Source organism: Odontesthes bonariensis, chromosome 4 (assembly GCF_027942865.1).
Source record: "Odontesthes bonariensis isolate fOdoBon6 chromosome 4, fOdoBon6.hap1, whole genome shotgun sequence".
In the NCBI taxonomy this organism is placed as follows: Eukaryota; Metazoa; Chordata; class Actinopteri; order Atheriniformes; family Atherinopsidae; genus Odontesthes; species Odontesthes bonariensis.
This window is the reverse complement of record NC_134509.1, coordinates 14245909-14267325: the sequence shown is the minus strand read 5'-3', so window position 1 is coordinate 14267325 and position 21417 is coordinate 14245909. Positions and strand designations below refer to the sequence as shown.

The window sequence follows — 21417 nt, the reverse complement described above, 5'->3', positions numbered from 1 at the left end:
TCAGCCTGGGGGGTCACTGCCCCCAGTGCTCAACTTACCACAAGTACCACTTTGGAAAAACTTTCCACATCTGATCCAGTTGTAACTTTAGCCCCTTGTGCAAGTTGCATTTTTTGAAAAAGGAGGAAACTGTGTAAAATGTTTTTTTATTTTTAAAACAATCACTTGTAAATGTCATTTCACAAAAGAACATTGGAAATGTATCAAATGTTGAACCTTAGGCATTTTACTATTTATTGATGGAAAATATTAGCTTATCTTAAATTCGACGGCAGAAACACATTTCAGAAAAGTTGGGACAGGGCTCCGTGTTCTTTGAGTGTTTCTTTGAACTTGACTAAGAGAGTGTCCTCCATATTGCATCCAGCCTTGTAACGTAAAATCTTCAATATCATGTCTTCTCTTTTTTACATTTTAGCTGCAATGGCTCCTGAATTTAAACCTGAATCTGAGCAAAGGTCTGGTACTGTACTTTCTTTATTTACAAATGTGACTGTAATTGTTGCGTGCTAGGCATTGTTTGGATTTCCTGCTTCTCCCTGAAGTGTTTATGTAATCATAGCAAAAATAGAGCATGTACAGTCAGAAACAGACACGAACACATTTGTGAGCCCACAAGATTGAAGAGTAGCCTTTTGTTCTGTTCAGAGTTAATTTGTAAATCTTCTGTCACAGATTGGATTGCATTTCAATAATACTGTGAAGTCCAAAATAATACTATCTTTAGATTTTATGGAGACACGTTTGATTCCAGTCAGATGTAATAGTCTATTCAACAGTCTTCCCCTGAATCTCTTTAAATGATTTACACAATTGAAGAGCATGGGATTAAGTTTTATTGAGCATTTATATTTCAATAACTTTTCCAGTGCTTACTTAAAGATGTTCTGAGTCATTAATGATCCTTGGCAGCGATGCAGAGCATATTTCTTTAAAGTGGGTCACTCAATTTGTTGTTTAGAAAACACATGAGTATTTATCTTGGAATGCAGCTGGACTATTGTTAGAACTGTGAGTTCATTATCACGATAAACTCCTTTTTAAACGTTTTTAAAGATTTTATTTTTCGGCTGTTATTTTTCTATGACATTTTGGATTCTTGGGAACATTCTACACTTGAGCTGCAATTTCTCAATCCTTACTATGTTTGGACTGGAGTAAATTTGAAGTTTAGTGTGCACTTTAATTCCAGTATATTTGTGTGATTAAGCTAACACGAGAAAAATTATGTCTGCTAACTGGTCATTGTGTTATAAAGTAAATGTTTTTACTTTCACAAAATGTGGATGAACTGAAGGGTGTACTGACTTTATTTGGGTTAGAGTATGATTAGATCGATTTATTTTGTTCAGAATTTTTGGCAAAATGTGCTTTAAAGGGCTGCAGGGTGGTCTGGTTGTTAGCACTGTTCCCTCACAGCAAGAGGGTTACCGGTTCGAATCCCGGCTGGAGCCTTTCTGTGTGGAGTTTGCATGTTCTCCCCGTGTATGCGTGTGTACTCCGGCTTCCTTCCATCGACCAAAAACATGTATGTTAGGTTAATTTGTGACTCTAAATTGTCCCTCAGAGTGAGTGTGAGCATGGATGGTTGTGTGTCCACTCAAAAGAAATCAATTAAAACTATAGAGGTGATATATTATTCACTGGAGAGAGTAAATAGCAGAGATACTGATGACACTGGAATCAATGAGGAATACATTGTACAACAAATATCCCATTCAGTAGTGTTATTAGTAGCAGAGCACTTAACATTATACTGTTCTTGCTGTACAAAACATTTTCAAATTTCATGCAGTCCGTCGGAAGTATAAAATGATAAAGAACATTCAACTTGTACTTTAAGGATGGCATGGTTTGTTATAGGTTGTCATGGTTACAACGTGATACATACTAAATAAAAACAAACAATTCTTTACAAATATGTACAAATACACAATTGCATTCTTACAATATTTACATTATATTACGTTTCATGAATCATTTCAGTATTCACTTTTTCCAAAAACCTTGTTAGTCGGTTCATGAATATTGTAATATTTTGAAGAGAATATGTTTCGCATGGTGGACAGCCAACCTAAAAGCCAAAAGCAGACAGAGATATTTCATGAAAACATAAAAAACTAATGAATTGCAAGACGTGAAAATACAAATCAACGCTGGAACGACTTACCTCAGGTCGCAGTGTACTATTAAAAGTATAGATGCAGCTTGTTTTATGTGTGATCTCTTCCTCTTCTACGACCATCATTAACTCCAGCATGTAACATTTGAGTGCCATATGATTACAGTTTTCCTACGAGAGAAACACACCACTCATTATGAGCTAATACGAGTGCATATTTAGTTCTTTAACCAGGGCAATTTCTCATATGTTACATCATTAGGCATATCAAGCAGGTATTGATAATGATTAAAAGGCACAAACCTGAAAACAAATCAATTCCTTATTAACCTTAAGCTTCCAATACCTTATCTCAGAGGGTTGCAGGATAAATTGAAAATATCAAAAAAATTTCTTAGTGACACATTTTCGATTAATGACAGACATCTCTTGATCTACAATGAATCGGAGTGGTATTATTTTCATGTTTCTAACAGCAAATGCAACTCGTAAAAAGACCATAACCAGCAATGTGGCAACAAAATGACAAGTCCCAATCACAAAGCCTCCTCAGACCACTTCTAGTCCTGTTTGTAAACTGCACATTCGGTGTTTGTAATGACCAGTTTTCTGGGATGACTGCTGCCAGTCAAACAGGAGAAGATATCTTACATCAAAACCCCTTTTCCTAAAGATAAATGAAAGTTCCAGGAATAGAGAGACCTGTTGCAGTCTGAGCAAAGGTAATCTCATTAGAACAGGACCTTTTGCATTTTGACTAAAGAAATGTACAGTATCTAGGGGAAATTATGTCAATATCTTGTTCTTTTAATTAATACTGGTACATGAGGACACCCCTTGTTGGTGCCTTGCTGTACTGAACAATTCTAACAAAAATTTTTAAAAAAACAAGCCATCTATATCATGGTTCATGGGTTTTTGTTTTGGATGTTCTGGTTCATTCATGTCTCGTTATTTCTTGTTTTATTTTGGTAGATTCTCTTCTTTTGTTCGCTTCCTTTAGTTTTGCAGCTTCTGTGTCACATCATTTTCTGTTACTGACTGCCATACTTGATCCTTGTTTGTCATCACCTCCTCCAGATTTTCAGTTGTTCTGTTCTCGGTCATTGTTTTTGTCATGTTCTTTTTTTTCAGGTTTTTCAGACAGAAAGTCCTTCCTCTTTCTGTTTTTTTCTTTTTTAACTTGTTCTGCTCAAGTAGCACTTTCAATTTCACCTCTTTCTAGTTGTCCTGAATTTTGGGTCCAAACCAAGCTCAACAAATCAAGACAGAATGAAATCAGACTTTCCAGAGCCTTAGCTTGAGGCTAACGGGAAAGAATTTATCACTCTCTTGGAGTATTTCCACCGGCTGGCAGTCAAGACAAGCTCAACGAGCAGAGAAACCGACCTCCTCTGTTTTTAAAGAGGCAGCAACTTTTCCTGGGTTTTAGGTAATGAAGTGACTGAAAGTGTAATTAAATAGTGCTTGAACAGTTTTACGTGGATTGTTGGTTTTAGCCTTTTCACAGGATTCATTGTCAACAGGAAAACCTTCTGTCCCACTAACCTCATTCTTCAAATTTAGCTTTCAAATTAAACCTCAGTGACTCATCATGTCCTGTGATGGTTATAATATTTTACCAGCTGAAAATGAACTTGTGTAACTTACTTTATTGTCATTGACTGATGGAGCATACAGCATAGCAGTAGACTTCTGAAAAGAAGATATAAACAAAAACATTAAGATTTAAGATTATGAAAAAAATGTATAGAAATGATGTTATATAAATGTGTGTATGTGTTTATTTTTTGTTTTCTCCAAATTTTAATATTGATTTGGCTGGAAAAAAAAAAAAGAAATGCTGCTCTGTGGAATACTTCTTTACATGTAGTTACTACCCTAAAATAGATTTAGCTAGACTTTGAATGTTTAATCATAAAAAGAAAAGGAAATCAGCAAATTCATGGGGTGCTAGAGGGCACTTATAACCTAAATGTATTTGATACCTTCTCTCACCTCAATGCGGCCCTTCAGCTCCTCCATACATTGCTTTAGATCTTCAATTTCAGTCTCATGAGAAGCATGTGTGCATATACTCAAGAGGCTTTAAGAGAGTGGAGACACAATAACCACTTTAATTGTAAGAATCTTGTTCTTTCAATAGTTGTTGTAAAAGCAGACAACTGCAACACGAGTCTAATCATCTTTAGGATTTATGGTGAATCAGCCGCCCATAGGTATGCAGCTGAGGCACAAACTGATGCCTGCGAGGAAGTATTAACAAGCCGTCATCAGGGATTGAGTTGTTGGTTGCAGGAGAATAATTGTAACACTCTTTTCTTCCATCTTTCAAAAAGATCAACAAAAATTTGTTTTTCATACATCACAATATTTTCTTCACTTGGACGTATTCTGTCTTTTTTTTTTTTTTAAATGTCATTCTTTTCACTCTTTTATTCTGGTTAAAGTTGAATTTGTATGATAGAGAAAACCCCAAATATTAGAGCTCTGAGGAAGTTATTAAGTTGCAGCCACTTTTACAACTGGTGGGTCAGATTTTCACCGACAGTATTCTATTTATCAGGTCGAGGGGTTCGGAAAGGCTACTTTGAAATGCTGAATACATGGAATTGTGCTTGGGACAGATATTTACTTTGTCCATGATGCTCTGTTTTGGTGTCTTTTGGAGTCTTTTGTCAAATAAATGCACCAAAAAAGGGATTAAAGCACACTGTGAAAAGATCCATCCATCCATTTTCTATAATCCTGCATGCTTTTCAGGGTTGCAGGGGGCCGGAGCCTATCCCAACAATCCTTCTTTTTCTTTTTTAAATTCTACGGTCCAAAAAGTTGTAATAACATTGACCTACGTATATTACTTGTTCTCTTACGTTATAATAACCTTTTTTAGGGATCTGTACAGTTCTAAGCCGCAAATGGTTGATCTGCCTATTTTTAGAAATTGAAATATTTGGGAATTCTCCATCATGTCGTTTCATACAGAATCATCTTCCACCATATGAAAAAATAAAGAAAAGTATGTGTAATTGAGTAGTAGTTGCACTACATGTAGTCCATTGGTCAATGTATTTTTAAAATTTCATTACTTCTATAGAATCATTTTGTTATTCTTTTATCTGATAATCAATATTGAATTTCTAAAAAGTTTCACACGTTATGCCTACCTCAGAATTAAGAAACAAAGATACACCTGAGTTTTGTGGCTGTCCCGGCACAGGTTACAGGTCAACTGGAACTGGGCATCTTTCTACAAATAGTACAAGGAAATGTTAGTAAATCGCAGTTTGTGTTATTGTGTCATTGTGGAAAAGGTTTATGTTTATGCTTCTGCATTCAGCAGACACTTTTATCCAAAGCGACTTACAAATGAGGATATAACCCTACAGCTAACATCAAGCAAACAATAAGCTACGTAGAAGGAAACCAATAGTCAGACTCTGTCAGAGGTGACAGGGGTGACAGTGTAGAGATAGAGTGCAGGCATAGAGGGACATACAGGGAAAGTGCTCGGATAGGAGATGCTCTCTGAAGAGATGCGTCTTCAAGAGTTTCTTGAAAAGTTGAGTGGGAAAACTGTTTAATGAAGCTAGGATCACTCTAATGCTTCCTCGTTCATTTCAATCTTAAAGTGATCAACACTGTAAACAAACATGCACACAGAACATATAAATTCTATCATTAAAAAGAATTTTCACACCCAAATTATAGTGTCAACTCATCCCTTCACCAGTTTTAATTTCTTCTGCTAAATCTGTTTGACTCTGAATACATTCACAAGCATGACGTTTGCAATATTTACCGTTTTTTTTCTAATTTCATTAACACTAAAAAAAAAATTCTGCTTAAAAAAAAAAAAAAAATCTCATCCTGTAGTTAGCTAACGTTGTGCTTTTGCAGCTATTTGCTGTTGGTTGGTTTGAACCAAAATATCAAGCTGAAAGGTTTTGTCCGAGCACCTCTTTATTTTAGAAGCAGCAGATTCCTTGATGGCGAAATATTTTGTTCTTACTGTGCGATGAGAACAGCCCCCTTTAAGAAACAACCACCTTTCCTCCTCGGTTAATAATTCCCATCATCTCCGAATCTGTTTACATGTTTTCATTTTTCTTTTCTTGTAGAGAGTTGGCACTTCAATCGACCTGGACACCGAACTTTTCAAACCTGTCTGTTTACTCATTGTTAAACTTCGCAGTCCTCATCAGTGGTGGAGCGGTAAAAGTGCCATCTGTGAGTGTCCTCTCTAGACTGCAACACTGAAGACACACTAACTCTGAATCAAGAGCCATGTTTCCATGGTAACAATCACTGACAATCACTGAAGACCATATGCACCGAAGAGTGAGTAGTGAGGGGAACAACTTCACACTCAGCAAGTAAACAACATACTTATACTGGGTGGAGCCTCTCTTTCTCCTAAAAGCAGCGTCAGTTCTCTGCGTCATGGGGGAAACGGTCCTTTGAGATTCTGGTCCAAGCTGACATGATTGCATCACATAACGGCTTTTAGCATTCAAATGATGTGGGCGCATAGGAACAGACATGATCAGCTCAGGCTGATCATAGGCTCAGGCCAAGATTGATGTACGCACCAAATTTCAACAAAAGTCAGGAGTTTTTTTGTCTGTTTTGTAAATGTACGAATAACTTTTAACAGTTGTTTGTGGATTTGTTTGAACCTTCACTTAAAGCTGCAGTCTGCAAATCTTTTTCAAGCATAATGCCTGGAACTGTCCGGGGATTCTGAAAGTAGTACATTAAATACCCCAATACAAAAAAAAATGAGTTCTCTAGGTCCCCTATATGTCCTGCTAGGTCCCTCCAAAGCCAGCAGGTTTGTTTACAAAATTGCAGACCGGACCGGTAAAAGGTAACCAATCAGGTTACGAGCTGGGCTCTGCTGCCTGTCAATCACCGATTGAGCACGCGCGATACAAGGTAGGCTCGTCCCCACGCTTATTTATCTAGACTATTGAACTTCATTACGGGCTAGTCTACTTACTGTGTCTTCCATGATCGCAAATGACAGGTGAGTTGATGAATGAGGAGTCGTGTAGGCGCATCTGGCGTGCACGTCTACGTGCACGAGTTCTCATGTGTTTTGAAGGGGCGGGACAGGAAGTTGAATAACTTTTTATTTTTTCGTTAAAAAATAAGCATTTCTTGCATTTTGCGACTACGGAGGTCACCGTTTTCAACTTCAAGCGTTCTGATAGATCATGTAAACCCTTAAAATGCCAAAAAGTAGGACTTTACGTATGACAACAACAAATCTTGCAGACTGCAGCTTTAAAGCAATACAATGTAACTTCTCAAAAAGCCCATTATGGAGCTCCCCCTACAGGCTTGGAGGTAATGTACGGTTACACTGTCGTAAATACAACACCCTTTCGCTTTCACGTTTCACGTTTGTTGACGAACCGGCGAGGAGTCAGAAGGTGCAAGCTATGTCGACCGAGAAGGTAAGAGTAATCAAATGTACCTGGGAGCGTGAGAGGGGTCTATTTGTTTTTGCGGTAGGTGTGCCAGAAAGCAAGTCGAAGTACTTCCGCTCAGCTCCCGGGCCGCTACCGGGCCGGTCCAGCAAAGTTACATAGCGCAGTTTTTCCAACTCAGACCCCCGAAGGGCATAGGAGACAGGCCAATCGTAATATTAAAACTCATTCTAGCCGCACAATTTTTTTCAAGCTGTTATTTTAAGGTAGAAATGTTACATAGTATTACTTTAACAAAGCACACGCCATCTGCGCTTTTCACTGAAGCAGGAACCACTGTGTCTAGCATATTCATCTATTCTGATAGCGTTACTGTCATGAACATGTAACATATTATATTCACTTATTATATTCAACTTATATATTAGTTTTTTGTGCGCAGGCAATAGTCTTAAAAATGCCTAACTGCATTTTATTAGGAAGAGCACTTTCATGGTACCCTGTGTAATGACAACAAAAGCTATCCTATTCTATTCTGAGATGGAAATGATCCTAAATGCTTTCATTTCATCCCGTCTACTTGTCTGAGTAAAAAAATAAATAAAAAATCATTGGAACATCATCAGGTTGTACAGAAAGCTGCTGCGAGGCTTCTAACAAAGTTTTCCAAATATTCTCATGTCATTCTGTTGCTAATTGTTGCTAACAGACTTGATAAACTGATCAAGAAGGCCAGGTCTGTCCTGTGATGCCCCCTCGACTCAGTGGAGGTGATAGGAGAGAGGAGGATGATGGCTAAGCTGTCATCCATGATGGAGAAATGACTCCCTCCCCATGCAGGAGACTGTAACAACTCCTGAGAGCTCTTTCGGTGACAGACTGCTTCGAAGTGTGTGTAAAGGAGCGCTATCGCAGGTCCTTCCTTCCTGCTCCTGTCAGACTTCACAACCAGCAGTGCTCCCAGTAGATCACACACTCACTAAGACTGAAAACAGTTTAACTATGTACAATAATATATCAACCAGATATATCCCAAATGTGCAATGTGTAAATCAAAACACTGTGTGTATATAAAAACAATATAGAATAAATATATATATATATATATATAGAATAATATAGAATAAACAATATACAACATATGTATGTATATATGTTCTATATATATGTTACTATTTTGGTTTTTCTTTTGTTTTTTGTTTTTATGCTGCTGCTGTAACATAAAAATTTCCCCACTGTGGGATGAATAAAGGAATTCTTATTCTTATTCTTCTTATTCTTAATTCAACTGCACTGGTTCCCCGTCCACTACAGAGTACATTTCAAAATGTTGGTTTTAACATTTAGAGCTCGACATGGACAAGCACCAACCTACATCAGAGAACTTTTGCAGCTATATGTCCCCAGCAGGTCCCTGAGGTCATGTGATCAGGGCCTGCTGGCTGTGCAGCACACAGGAGTAGAAACTAAAGGTGACAGAGCCTCTGCAACACTCTCTGGAACTCCATTCCTCTGAGCCTGAGATTCGTGGACTCTGTGATAATTGTTATGGGGGAAAAAAGCAGCTGAAAAGCCATCTTTTTAAACTTGCTTTTGATTAGCTTTTGTTGTCATGTGTTTATATTTTTTCATGTCTCCAGTATTTCATTGTGAAGCACTTTGTGATTATTATCTTGAAAGGTGCTATATGAATAAAAATTGTACTTACTTTTACTTTTACTTATTCTATTCATTAAAGATTCCCGAAGAACAATTGCAAAATCAGCAAGAACTAACGAATAAAGGACCCTTACTTAAATAATTTAATCTTATAGTGCTTGATAATATTACGCCACCGCATCAATCCATTTTCTATAATTATGTTATCCTGCAGAGACACAGAGGACACCTATAAATTGTATCTTTGGGCACTTTGCTACCAGCAGTTTGTCGTTTCCCATTTACCTGAACATCTTATGAATAAACGAGGGCTGCTTCAAGACTTTTGAGTAGCAGTAAAGTGTTGCTGCATACAAAATACTTTCAAGTGCAACTTTACGGATAAGACCTCTATTGTTTTTATGAAGCTAAATGTAGAATTTAATGTTCCAACTGCAGATTCTTTTCATAACAAGTTTGGTTCAATTTTGTCGACATTTTTGCTCTGCTTTTGCTTTTAAGTAAGCCTTGTGATGTGAGCCTACTTGTTGTGCAATATTTCACTTAATTTAATATATTAGTCAATTTATAATTTCTACATTCACACTTTATGCTACTTGAAGGCCGTCTGGCTGATTTATTTATTTATTTATTTTCACCATTTAGAGGTGATATAGTTGATGTCGTTCTGATAGGACTACGAGATGGCACAAGAACTGGGCTGAAAATGTGTCGTGCGTGCGGGTCCAAGAAGTTGTCGATTTAAATGCCAAGCCTCATATTATTTACAACTTCCAGTCAAAGGGTGGAGTCTGGTGAGCCAGAATGCTTGTGCGATCGAAAGTGAAACTGTTGCTACTCTCTTAATGCGCCCAGTGACCGCGAACCTAATAAACACAATGACCCCACAGTTCACGCCTCTGATAATCGTTTTGTTTCCTGGCTTCTATCTTTTATAGCTGGAAGCTCAATGTGCTCTCACTACAACACCGGCCCTGGGTGCTGAACACCTCTACCACGCGCAGTGAAACGCAACTTACCGCCCGCTGATCTCTGGAGCACGCGAGTTGAAACAGGATCACCAGAAGCGCCGTCATGAAGTCTGTCATCTGTGCAGCGCCAGCGGTGCTCTTCTACCCAACAGAGCTGCAGGCCGACATCACACTTTTGCATCTCATGAGCCACAGTGAAGCTGGCTTGTCTCATTGGTCTGAAACCAATATCAATAACTCTTTGACGCGAGAGAGAGTGCTGGTCAGATTTCGCAAAAGACAGACTCACACACGCCCCGCGCTCGTCGTGCTCAAGTTCACTCCTCCTTCCAGTCGTCACTTTGTAACACACCAGTCACAACAGCTGCTGAGGCTGAAATTGCTTGCATGTTTTTTTTTTTTTTTTTCCCCACATAATTTAATTGTGTCGTGACATACGAAGATGTTCCACTAAGTAGGCTACAGCCAAATAACTAGCCCACTTTTTGTGTTTGCTTTCGGCCCAACAAGCGCTCGAAGGTTGGCTGCAATTCAGCATTTGTTCCCCTTTCTTTTGGCACGTGGCCTACATTTTACTGTGAAGCTGACATAACTCGAGTGATAAGATTTATTTCTCCGCCAATCGGGGACGTTGCGAGGCCTACAGCTGTACAGGGGCACAGGCCCCCCAGCCAGAACACCACCACCAACACTGCCTTACTGTAGGCTATACAACATGAGCCTGTACTGAATGCAGACATCCCAAGTCTGAGGTCTCCCGGCAGTTCCGGGAGTCTCCCTGATATTGATAGTTAATCACGGATGCCCGCGAGATTTTAGACTATGCGAGGGCGTGTCCTTTTTTTTTCAATGCGAGTGAGAGCGTGCAGGCAATATAATAACTCGTGCACCATGCGCGTTTCGACTGCGCAGGCACGAGAGAGAGAGGGGTGTGAGAGGTTGCTTGTGAAACTTGTGCGCATCTGTCCAAAGCGATGCTCTGTTCAACGAGCGTTCAGGGCGACTGCTTGTCAGAAGGAGCGCTGATTGGTTTAGTCAGCAAAATAAGCCAATAACGTTCGGTGTGGGATGGCTTCGATTTACTCTCTGACAGTCACCTAAGTTACCCCTCAAAACTGTGCATCCTGCCAAATGGCACAGGGTGAATCCTCGAGTAAAAAACGAAAATATTAGACTCATTTTACAGTAGAATATATACTAAAGTATACCCATGTCTAGTGAAGGTGAAGAATGATGACACCGTGGCGAGGTGCACTGTATGCAATAGTGACTTCAGTATTGCCCACGGCGGACTTAATGACTGTAAAAACATGTGGAGGTAGGCTGAACGCGCCATCATCTGCATTTTATTTCTGTAGGTTAAATGCTGTAATAAAATAAAGCAAAACGTATCGAAGACTTATGTGAAGTATCAATACACATTTAGTTACTAAATTGTGTAGACCTATATCTAACTAGCCAATTACAGTATCTAACTACCTATATCCAGCCTGCTTGAAATGAGTCTTTGGAACTTGGGATGTCTGTGAATGTGAACATTTATTCAAATTTGCATGAACCTCAACAGGTTTAACAGAGCTATAGGCTATCTACGCAAATAAAAACACTTTTGAGTTCAGCCATTTAGCTTTTCAATTCCTTCTCCTCCTCCAACACACTGCTTCAATTTCCTAATGCCCAAGATAGTTTAGGCTATAATAGGCAGAATAGGATATGGTCTCGCGTTTTTCATATGCCATGGAGCCATGCAAACGTTGTGTATTTGGTGTAAGAAATTACAGTGGCCTACAGGTAGGCGCTTCGACACAACAGAGAAATCAAATCTCTCACCTCCCTCCACTTCATTCTCAGAATCAGAATTCGTTTTACTGCCATTGTTAGTGAACAGAAGCCACAAGGAGAACTGCACCTTACGCCGCAGCAAATTCCTAGTTAGAGAACACTGTTCACGAACTAGGAATTTGTAAGGTGCAGTTCTCCTTGTGGCTTCTCTGTCCCCTGTAAGAATTTCCTTATGTCCATGACGGCGGTGACGGCAATCCATCAGTGTGTAGTGGGTCATATTCCAAATGTATCAGTAACTTCGAATCTATTTCTAATTTCCTAGGAAGCGAGCCTCCAACCAGCAACAAAGCATGATGACCTTGAGTTGCCTAAATAGCTCTCCATTGTAGGGTCTTATCATGTCAAACTATCCGTGTGTCTAGAAATGTATCAAAACAGAGGCTGGCACATTCTTCCAGAAGTAAGAGAAAAAAATAAGAAAAAAAGGGGGGGCTTTCAAAGTCTTCTGGTTCCCATCTATCAAATCACCAAAAGGAGTCTAGAAAGGGTTTATAAAACATCCTTTATTTCACTATTAGTACCCGATTTAAGTTCAAACTATTAGTTGAGCCTGCTTTAATCCTTTATTGGAGATTTTTCACCTCTATCCCCTGTACAGATGATCATAGGGGTCTTGCATGACAATATTTTTTCAAAGATATCGGAAAACATTAATACACAGTCCATAATATTGACTTTCTTGTGTAGTTTCCATGTAACTCGCATTGTGTATCCCTATTGAAGAGATTTTTTGTTTTTTTGTTTTTTTTAAGTGGGGGTGTAGTAAGTACTCATGAGTTGTCATATCTCATCTACAGGGGAATAGGCAGCAGTCAGCGCACTCAGTTTGGAGAATCAAAAGGTTTCCCAACAGGCAATCTCAGCTGAAAGCTGAGCCTGAAAGAAGAGTGATTTTTATTTTTATTTTTTTTCACCTTTGAAAGGAACAAAACTTTAAAATTCAAAATTGGATTTTTCATTCAATAGGAAATCGTGCTCAACATGAAGTAGGAAAAGGCTGGGAATATGGTGATCCAACCTGGACTATGTTGCTATGTGAATGTTGCGCAGTTTCGAGAGAGAAGCGACATATTAAATTGCTGTCTGACGCAGAAGTGCGGTGTTTTAAAACATCCACAGCATCCACATCTTCCTCTAACCGTTACGAAACTTCCAAAGTTTGAGTTGTTTTAGATGGTGAGAATTTGTTCTTCTTATGGCCTCCTTTTGAGTAGCTCTTCGCTTGGTTCGTCCATCGGGATTGGTTTCTGATTCTCCAAGCTGTGAGCTTGGTCTACTGAAGGCAAGACACCGACTACACATTAAGCACAACAAACAACCCCACTTTAAATTTAAAAAGAAAAAAATTCAAATTTCTTGAAATTCCTAAACTGTAACGAGTGAACATCCACTGAGGACCACTGGCAGTCTCAGTCTCATTTTAGGCAGCAGTCTCGTCTAACTTAAGCTGAGCCAGGGATTCTGAAGCCGTTTCCTCTTCGTCTTCCTCCTCTTCATCTTCGTCCTCCTCCTCATCATCATCATCCTCCTCCTCATCCTCATCTTCATCGTCGTCGTCATCCTCTCCGTAGTTGTCTTGTTGACCTCCTCCTCCAGCTGCTACGCTCTTCCAGTAGGCATCATAGCCTGAAGCTCCATCGTAGTCATCATCATCGCCACCAGCTTGGCGTCCAAACTTCAAGGTGCGAGCTGCAGGGAACACACAGGCGTGATGTTAGCTCTGCTTTCGAATGAAGCTTAAGCCCATCTTCCCCGTGCACTACAACAAAATGCTTATTTAGTCTGACCAAGGCCGGACTTCTAAAATATATGCTAACATGTTAGAAACTCTCTTAACCCTCCATCAGCAGTGTTAAGACTCAAGTTCAAGTTCAGTTCAGTTCAGTTCAAACATTTGTTGGGGTGGGGGGGTTGGTTTGCATCAGTGGTTAAAAAAGACAAATAATGCAAGGTCCAAAAATAGACATTAAACACCAGAGCGTTTACAGACAACCTAACCAACCTCAGCCACACTTGCACAAAGAAATGTGTCTGTGTGGTCCATTCAAATGTGACAACAATGGAATGATAAATATAAAAAAACTGAATATAATAAACATATTCCAGTGCAGCTTAAAGTAGCACATTGAGTTGCCTGTGGTATGAAATGCGCTATATAAATAAAGATAAAGTGTCATGAATGATTAAGTGATTGGTTGAGTGCATTGATTTCACTAGGGACAAAGGAAAACGTGCATCTATTGCACCTTGCCCTTGGTAGCCAATAGCTCCGACCAAATGGAAGAGGAACAAATTCCTCCAATAGGGGATGGTCATTGCACGTTAAAATAGAGCTCGCCTGACTCACCAACTGTCTGCCCCATATTTGGGACAGGGATAGTTGTTGAATGCCAATGATCTTACTGGCTGTGTTCACAATACAAGACAGGCTATTTTTGTTTTGCATTGGGAGAGTACCATACCAGCAGACAAGGCAAAAAGTTCAAATAGACTCAATGAATGACCTATAAAATAGAACCATCAATATTTTGTCTACATTGTCTACATGTTACCATCACCTATCTTTATCTAGGACTATGTTGCTTATACTGGCTGCAATCCAACTGCCAAAAAAGCCTTCCATTGATGCCATCCCACATAACCTGCCATTTCCCTCTTGTTTTGTGTAGCTACATATACCGCATCGGATGATTAAAAAAAAACAAAAACAAACCTCTTTAAATGGACTGAGCAGGGCTTTCTGTTTGACTCATATTTCAAGTTCTCCAGTCAAAATATGTCAAAAAACAGAATAAATCATTGATTAAGAATGAATTAAGGGAAGACAACAGCCAATGTCATGAGAAAGTAGTCAATGAGCCATTCATACGTGCAAAACAACTCTCAGAAGAGATTTTTACAGGAAGTAACTTTTGTCTTCGTCAAGAATTTCTCTGCGTTTACTCTCTTTCCGTTTCGTTTTTGAAGATATTCAGCAGGAAGTCGAGGGTGCTGCAAGCTTCCTTGAAACGGCAGCTTTACAGGAACAAAAATCAACCCTTTTGTTTGTGTGAGACTCACTGGACATGCTGAGGTCTTTGGTTTCCTGCGTTTCATGGCCACACTTTGGACACGGCGGAGCTTTGCCTTTCTCTTGTTTGAAGACTTTACTCTTGCAGTGGTCGTCACAGTAACAAGCCTGCAGGGACACAGCCAAATTATCATTTCAATCAAATAAATTAAAAAAAAAAATAGATTTAAAAATAGATAAATAAATAGATTTAAAAATAAATAAATAAATCACAGTGAAATGTTCCATCACAACAAATGAAGGGCCCATGCCCACCATTGCACCTTCCTCTGGTAGAACAGCACTGGCAGGGCACAGAGTAGTCTCAACAAAAAAGTTCTAACCCAGCCCCTTCTTTGTGTTTCTATAGCAACATTCTCTCGACAGCACATTTCCACTGCAACTGCTGTTTTGTGATAAACCATGCTTTGCTTGCACATAGCTCGGTTTAAGGGTTGTTTTACTTTAAACAAGTTATAATATTAGCAATGGCTTCTTTCAGAGCAGTGGGTTCAGGGAGACGATTAGCCCTGCAGAGCTTCTGCGTGTGCTCTGCTGTCAACTGCGAACAGGCGTTTATTGTTTGAGCTTCGTCACCATAACTTTAATAATACCGTTATCATCAACATGTAGTGCTTGACTGATCTGCTCCCACAAATGGGCTTTTCCTTCTCTGCTCGGATGATTTCAGTCTGACATGTCAAAGCTCAGGTTACAGCTCGAGATACGCAAACACAGCAAGAACAAGTTTATTCTGTTTTCCGACCAGGTTCGACAGTTTCTTCCCACATAATAGCACCTTTCTGAAAGGTTTAGAGATTTTTCAACAAAAGCCACTGGAGTGGCAGCACAAATAAGGATGAAGAACTCCACTCATTGGGAATGAGCAGGGAAAAAAAAAAAAAGCACTGGTGCTCAGAAAAACATGAGCACAAAGCCTAAGTCCAGCATAACTTCTCACTGAATTGGACTGATGGGTTTGTTCCTCATCACTTAAGCCTCATTTCCACTGTCAGTACGGTTCGGGTCACTTCGTATCGGTACGATACGGGTCGGGTCGCTTTGGGGTCAGCTTTGCGTTCCCACTGTGGGCTGAGTACGTGCCGAAGCGCCACTACGTCGATCGCTCCGAAGCTTCTTCAGCTTAATGCAACACCGGCACGCGGTCCGGTTGAAACAACTCTCTGCCATTTTTGCGGGCAATCAGCTGGAAAACTTTTTCGTTTCGCACAGCGCCATCGAGCTCCCGCTGCACAGCCTCCTCACCAACAACGGAGAGCAGAGCCTGGAACCGGTCCTGTGTGCTAGGTACCCCAAGCAGAAGGGTTACAAAAATGGTAACGGGTACCATGGGACTGGTATGCTTTTGTGGTAGTGGAAACTACCACTACACTGAAATAAGCGAACCCTTCTGAACCGACCCGTACCGGACTACATAGTGGAAACGGGGCTTTAAAGTGTTGAAAAGGGATTCCACTCAGCTGATGTGGGAAAGTTGGATTAGTGACCAGCAACTTCCTTATTGTACGTGAGACAAGCAGCTTCGACATGAACATTAAACGTGGTCTACTGGTAGGATTTGTATCTTTGTATCAATCTGGACATAACTACATCCCATACAGTCCAGACCAAATACGTACTGAAATCATCAGTGGGAATGTTCCATCATCTTACAGCTCCTTATTCTGTAAATAATATTTCTTTCACAGCGATTACTGATTGTGTAAAGCGTGTTAAAGGTTTGCTAGTTCATTTTTTTGGTTTGGTAGCAGCTTGCAAACATAAATCATTCACGGTATTTTGCATGTTTTTATTTGACGTTGCATATGTGTTTATATTCTGAAGACAGACTCGACCTGGAGTAAAAATGCATCGTCTCGGAAAAATTTGCTTCTCTTATGACAGTATTAAGCTGCCAACTACTTTCGATAACGTGCGCTTTGACAGAGCGGTCTGACAACTTGGCCCATTGGTAACTTTTGAATGCCAATGACATAACAAGCTTATTATTCAACAGCTTTTCATTTATTGCCTGTCTCAGTGAAGGAAGAGAAAGAAGATTCTGGTAGCAGCAAGTCCAGTTTTATCAGATTGAAGCTCTTTGTTGCTGCTTTGTTACAGGACAAGCTTTGAGTTTTAGTTTCAATTGCACAATTCCTGTATGCCTGAAATATTTTCTCACGAGGAAAACTAGAAGCAAAAACAAATGTAAAAGAATAGATCAACTTTCATACCATCTCATCAGCTATGGAACGCGGGTTATTCTTCTTTGCTGTAGTGACCATTTGTGATTTGAGCAATAAGACGGCTTTAATTTTCACATTAAATGTCTTGGTATTTTCAAGAATCACTGTGACTCGGAACAACGCACAAGAATTTGTACCTGTGCAAAAGGCAAATTAACTCTATTCTATTCCAGTACTGCTCAAAGCTGCTCAAAGCAATAGAAAGCAGGTAAGCAAGTGAGTAAATGCTCCGACATTGGAAGTGCTCTGGGCGGTTTTGTGTTGCGATGATACATTTAGTCTCACCTTGCAGCGCAGGCAGGAGTGCTGTCCCAATCTATTACAGGAAACACCTTGAACACAACATGAGAAAGAGCAAAACTGTAAACATTCACTTTCTCTCCACTGCACACATACCCACTGGACATTACTTTTCAGAATAATTTTCCCCCTAAAGCATAAATCTTCCAACTGAATGGCATGGTAAAAGTGAATGACTCACATTTGTATGTTTCAGCCTGAAGAACTTGGCAGCTCGCCTGGTGCTCAAACTGATCATCCTCGCATAAGAAGTTTTGACAGAAAGAACACCGGAAAATTCGGCCCCCTGTTCAAACAGCCAGTGGTCATTTTTGTCATGTCAGTGTGATATCACCGGATACATTTCATAATAAAAGGAAGGAAGGAGGTTGTGTGTGTGTGTGTGTGTGTGTGTGTGTGGCGGGGGGGTCTCACCATGATCCCAGACCGCTCGCTCGCACTCGATGCAGTCTGCATCAGTCAGGGGACACACGCAGGCGTGAGTGCTGAGGCATTTCCTTCCATGACATACCCAGGCTTCACAGAAGTCACACACTGCACCCTTGTGGTCAAAAAAAAAATAATGGCAGATTGATTTTTATCATTTATTTTCTTTCTAAATGTATAACAAGTACATTTACTGTTTTCAATAGTTATTCATCCTGTGAATGTCTTTTTAATGCATGCTGAGTAATGAAAAAAAAAAAAAAGTACAGTCGAGACGTACTGACCGATCACGGAGCCGATGGACTAAGCCATCAACCTGTTAATCTGGTGAATTATCTTCAGCATTATCATATGCTTCTACTCATCAATAATCATAACTCATTCAGCCCCCACAATATTGACAAACACACAATGTAACAACAGATAAAGCTTTTTTTTTTTTTTTCTTTCCTTTTCAAATTTTGAATTTCAATAGTCTGCGTTTGCACATAAGACGACTGGATGAATTTGCATAAAACAGACAGGTCTTGAGAAAACTGCAGCATGTTTGTTCTTCAGATACTACACATATATTTTCCAAGAGCATGTACTTGGAAAGAAATGCAGAAACACCCGCATCAGGGGAACCACAGGGCCGAATCTGAACAAAACACTTCTTCGTGCCAGTCAAGTTTATGGTTAAGAAATGTTTAAAATGAACTCACCACCATGGCCATTCCAGTGGTGTGGATCCCCGGATGCTTAATGACACAGTCTGAAGACTTCATGCACTTGGTTTTGCCTAACATCAATTAAAAAAAATGCACATGTCGTAGATCAATAAAGAGTATGAACAGACTCGAAGTTTACTCTAAGGAGTACCTTTGCTTTCACTATCAAATAAAGGCAAAGTACAGTTCAAAAAAGGAAGGAGCAGGCTAAGAAAGACACGGTAGTACCTGGTAAGAAGTGTCTATCATAAAACAGATACACTAGTGAGATGTACACTAGATTGAAATGTAAAGAAAGGCAGATGGCAATGATTTACAATTCTAATAAATCATTACTTTATTCACAATAGAACGCAGAAAACTTTCAATAGTGAAAGTGAGATCATTTCATTGAACCGTGGCCACGTTTACCACTGTGTAGCATCCCCCCTTCTTTTATCAACAGTCTGTAAACGTCTGGGAGCTGAGGAGACCTGCTGCTGAACCTCTGGGAGAGGAAAGCTGTCCCATTCTTGTCTGATAGAGGATTCTAGCTGATTTGTAACATCATACTTTACACGTCACAACGTGTCAGATTTTTCAGTTGTTCAAAGGTCTGGACGGCAGGCAGGTCAGTCGAGCACTTGGACTCTTCTACCATGAGGTCACACTGTTGTAATAGATGCAGTATGTGGTTCGGCATTGTCTTGCAGAAACATGGAAGGCCTTCCCTGGAAAAGTCATTGTCTGCAGGAGAGCACATGTTGCCCCAAAACCTGTTTATACCTTTCAGCACTGCCTGTGCCCGTCCAGGTGTACAAATTGCCGCTTACATAAGCACTAACGCACCCACATACCATCAGAGATACAGACTGAGGCCCTGTTTACACGATAGGAAGACGCAGATATTTTCCTGCGGTTTGGCCTCTCTTTTACACCAAAACCCCGTTTTTAATCACAGAAAACGATTATTTCTAAAACCTCCGGCCAAAGTGGAGATTTCTGATAACGCCGGTTATGTGTTGCCGTGTCGACTGGGAGAAACGGCATTTTAGGTTCTTAAACGTCACATTATGCGCCAGAAAATGGTTAACGTCATGCGAGCGCCTTATGTTTACAGCTTGTTTGGCTGCTGATCAGGATTATCATGGATGATGTCCACATACTTAGATTGGCAAGATTCCCAGTCGACGTCGTCTTGGGCTTTACTTGCCTTGTAGTCTAACGCTACTTTAAGGAGTAACTCCACACAAACGAACCTCGCGCCATTGCTGTTTTGAAAGGTACAGGAAGTCGCTCGTGTTATTTGTTGGTGTCGATTCTGAGGATTTTGATTGGCTTGCATGGCTTTATTCCTTTCCCTACACTGCCGCCAATAGGTTTGGCATAGTTATTATGGCGCTTGACGGCGTATTTATGCAGGTTGATGTAAATGACAAGTTTTTTGAAAACGATGTTGTGTGCACGATGTTATTATTGAAAACGGAGGGGGGGAAATATTCCTTTCTCTAAATACCCGGCTATGTGTAAATGTGGCCTGAGAACTGATAACAACCTGGACGGTCCCTCTCCTCTTTAGTTTTGAGGATGCAGCATCCGTGATTTCAACATTTGATATGTTTTTTCTATGTTCTATGATGACTGCGTGTAGATGTTGTCCTAAGCAGGAAGCAAAAGACTTTGATACGGAAGTGAATACAAAATAATTCACACCGACTGTGATTTCAAAATCACTCAGTAAGCCGCATATAAACACAGCAGAAATCACCGCAGGGTACTCACCACACTGAGCACAAATAGGCAGCTTCTGCACCGAGTTACAGAAGTAGCAGAATGCTCTGTTCTTCTGTTTTCTAGCATTAGGAGGGAGAAAAGAGTTAACCGACGTGTTTCACCTGGAAAAGTCAACCTGAACGTACAACATCTGCAGTAGGCGAACACATACTTACCTCTGACATTTGTCACAGTCCTACAAAACAAAAAACACAAGTAAGTGACAAAGTAATAAATGCAGTTCTTCAGACATGGCATCATTACATGCGTCAGCTACGTACCATGTTGAAGTTGCAGGGGTGTTTGGCCACATCGACATGCTCCCGGTTAGCTCGACTCTGTTTCTCTCGCTCTTTTCGACTCTCAGCCTTTTTCCGTGCCCCGGTTTTCTTTTTGGGCATTTCTGATATCCTGTGTCAGTCTGTTCACCTGCAAACACCAAGAACAAACTGCATCTGCTTCATCCAAGAGCAACTGGAACAGTGAGGTGACCGTGCAAGATAATCATGTTTCACACGGTGCGCATAAACCGCAGAGGAGGCAACACGGGTGACGATTTACTTAAAAGCAGAGGGGGGGAGTTTTAAGTGTTTCTGCTAACGTTGGCTAGCTTTCAGAACAACTGACAAGTGAGATGCCACACGGCGAGTAAAATACACGTTTCATTTAACGGGAGCTGGACCTTTGCATATCTCGCCGTTGCTGTCCTGAAGCCCAACTCGTATTCGCTGACGTTACACGCGGGTGTCAATTCATTTAAGAGCCATTTGTGTTATTTGAACGGTTTTTACCTGTTGGATTAGCACACCCGCTTGCTTCCAAGTCCGTCCGTAAATGTGTTCGTTGGAACTTAACGCTGAGCTTTCAGTTCCGCGAGTGGAAGTCTGCTCTCAATTTCCCAA

General features: G+C 40.2%; 2 protein-coding genes across 2 annotated transcripts; both read right to left on the bottom strand.

The window, feature by feature from the left end:
* Positions 1 to 130: 130 nt before the first annotated feature.
* On the bottom strand, positions 131 to 10639 carry il15 (interleukin 15). Its single transcript, XM_075463127.1, has 6 exons — positions 10236 to 10639; positions 5290 to 5372; positions 4121 to 4208; positions 3773 to 3817; positions 2171 to 2293; positions 131 to 2074 (listed from the first exon to the last, which is right to left on the bottom strand). Exons 1-6 carry the CDS (start codon positions 10302 to 10304, stop codon positions 1964 to 1966), a joined length of 519 nt encoding a protein of 172 aa, XP_075319242.1. The 5' UTR covers positions 10305 to 10639; the 3' UTR covers positions 131 to 1963.
* A 1876-nt stretch (positions 10640 to 12515) lies between these two features.
* znf330 (zinc finger protein 330) lies at positions 12516 to 21411 on the bottom strand. The gene is made up of 10 exons (XM_075463118.1): positions 21307 to 21411; positions 20797 to 20944; positions 20692 to 20711; positions 20525 to 20595; positions 18758 to 18834; positions 18042 to 18168; positions 17809 to 17913; positions 17613 to 17659; positions 15093 to 15210; positions 12516 to 13721 (listed from the first exon to the last, which is right to left on the bottom strand). Exons 2-10 carry the CDS (start codon positions 20914 to 20916, stop codon positions 13453 to 13455), a joined length of 954 nt encoding a protein of 317 aa, XP_075319233.1. The 5' UTR covers positions 20917 to 20944; positions 21307 to 21411; the 3' UTR covers positions 12516 to 13452.
* Positions 21412 to 21417: the final 6 nt, after the last annotated feature.

Coding starts and splice junctions, on each gene's coding strand:
- il15 (XM_075463127.1), bottom strand. CDS start 10,304: ATGACAGACTTCATGACGGCGCTTCTGGTGATCCTGTTTCAACTCGCG. Junction 4,209..5,289: donor CTTTGTTTCTTAATTCTGAG/GTAGGCATAACG, acceptor ACTCTCTTAAAG/CCTCTTGAGTATATGCACAC. Junction 3,818..4,120: donor AGCTGAAGGGCCGCATTGAG/GTGAGAGAAGGT, acceptor TCTTCTTTTCAG/AAGTCTACTGCTATGCTGTA.
- znf330 (XM_075463118.1), bottom strand. CDS start 20,916: ATGCCCAAAAAGAAAACCGGGGCACGGAAAAAGGCTGAGAGTCGAAAA. Junction 18,835..20,524: donor GCCTATTTGTGCTCAGTGTG/GTGAGTACCCTG, acceptor AATTGATGTTAG/GCAAAACCAAGTGCATGAAG. Junction 18,169..18,757: donor CCACTGGAATGGCCATGGTG/GTGAGTTCATTT, acceptor TTTGACCACAAG/GGTGCAGTGTGTGACTTCTG.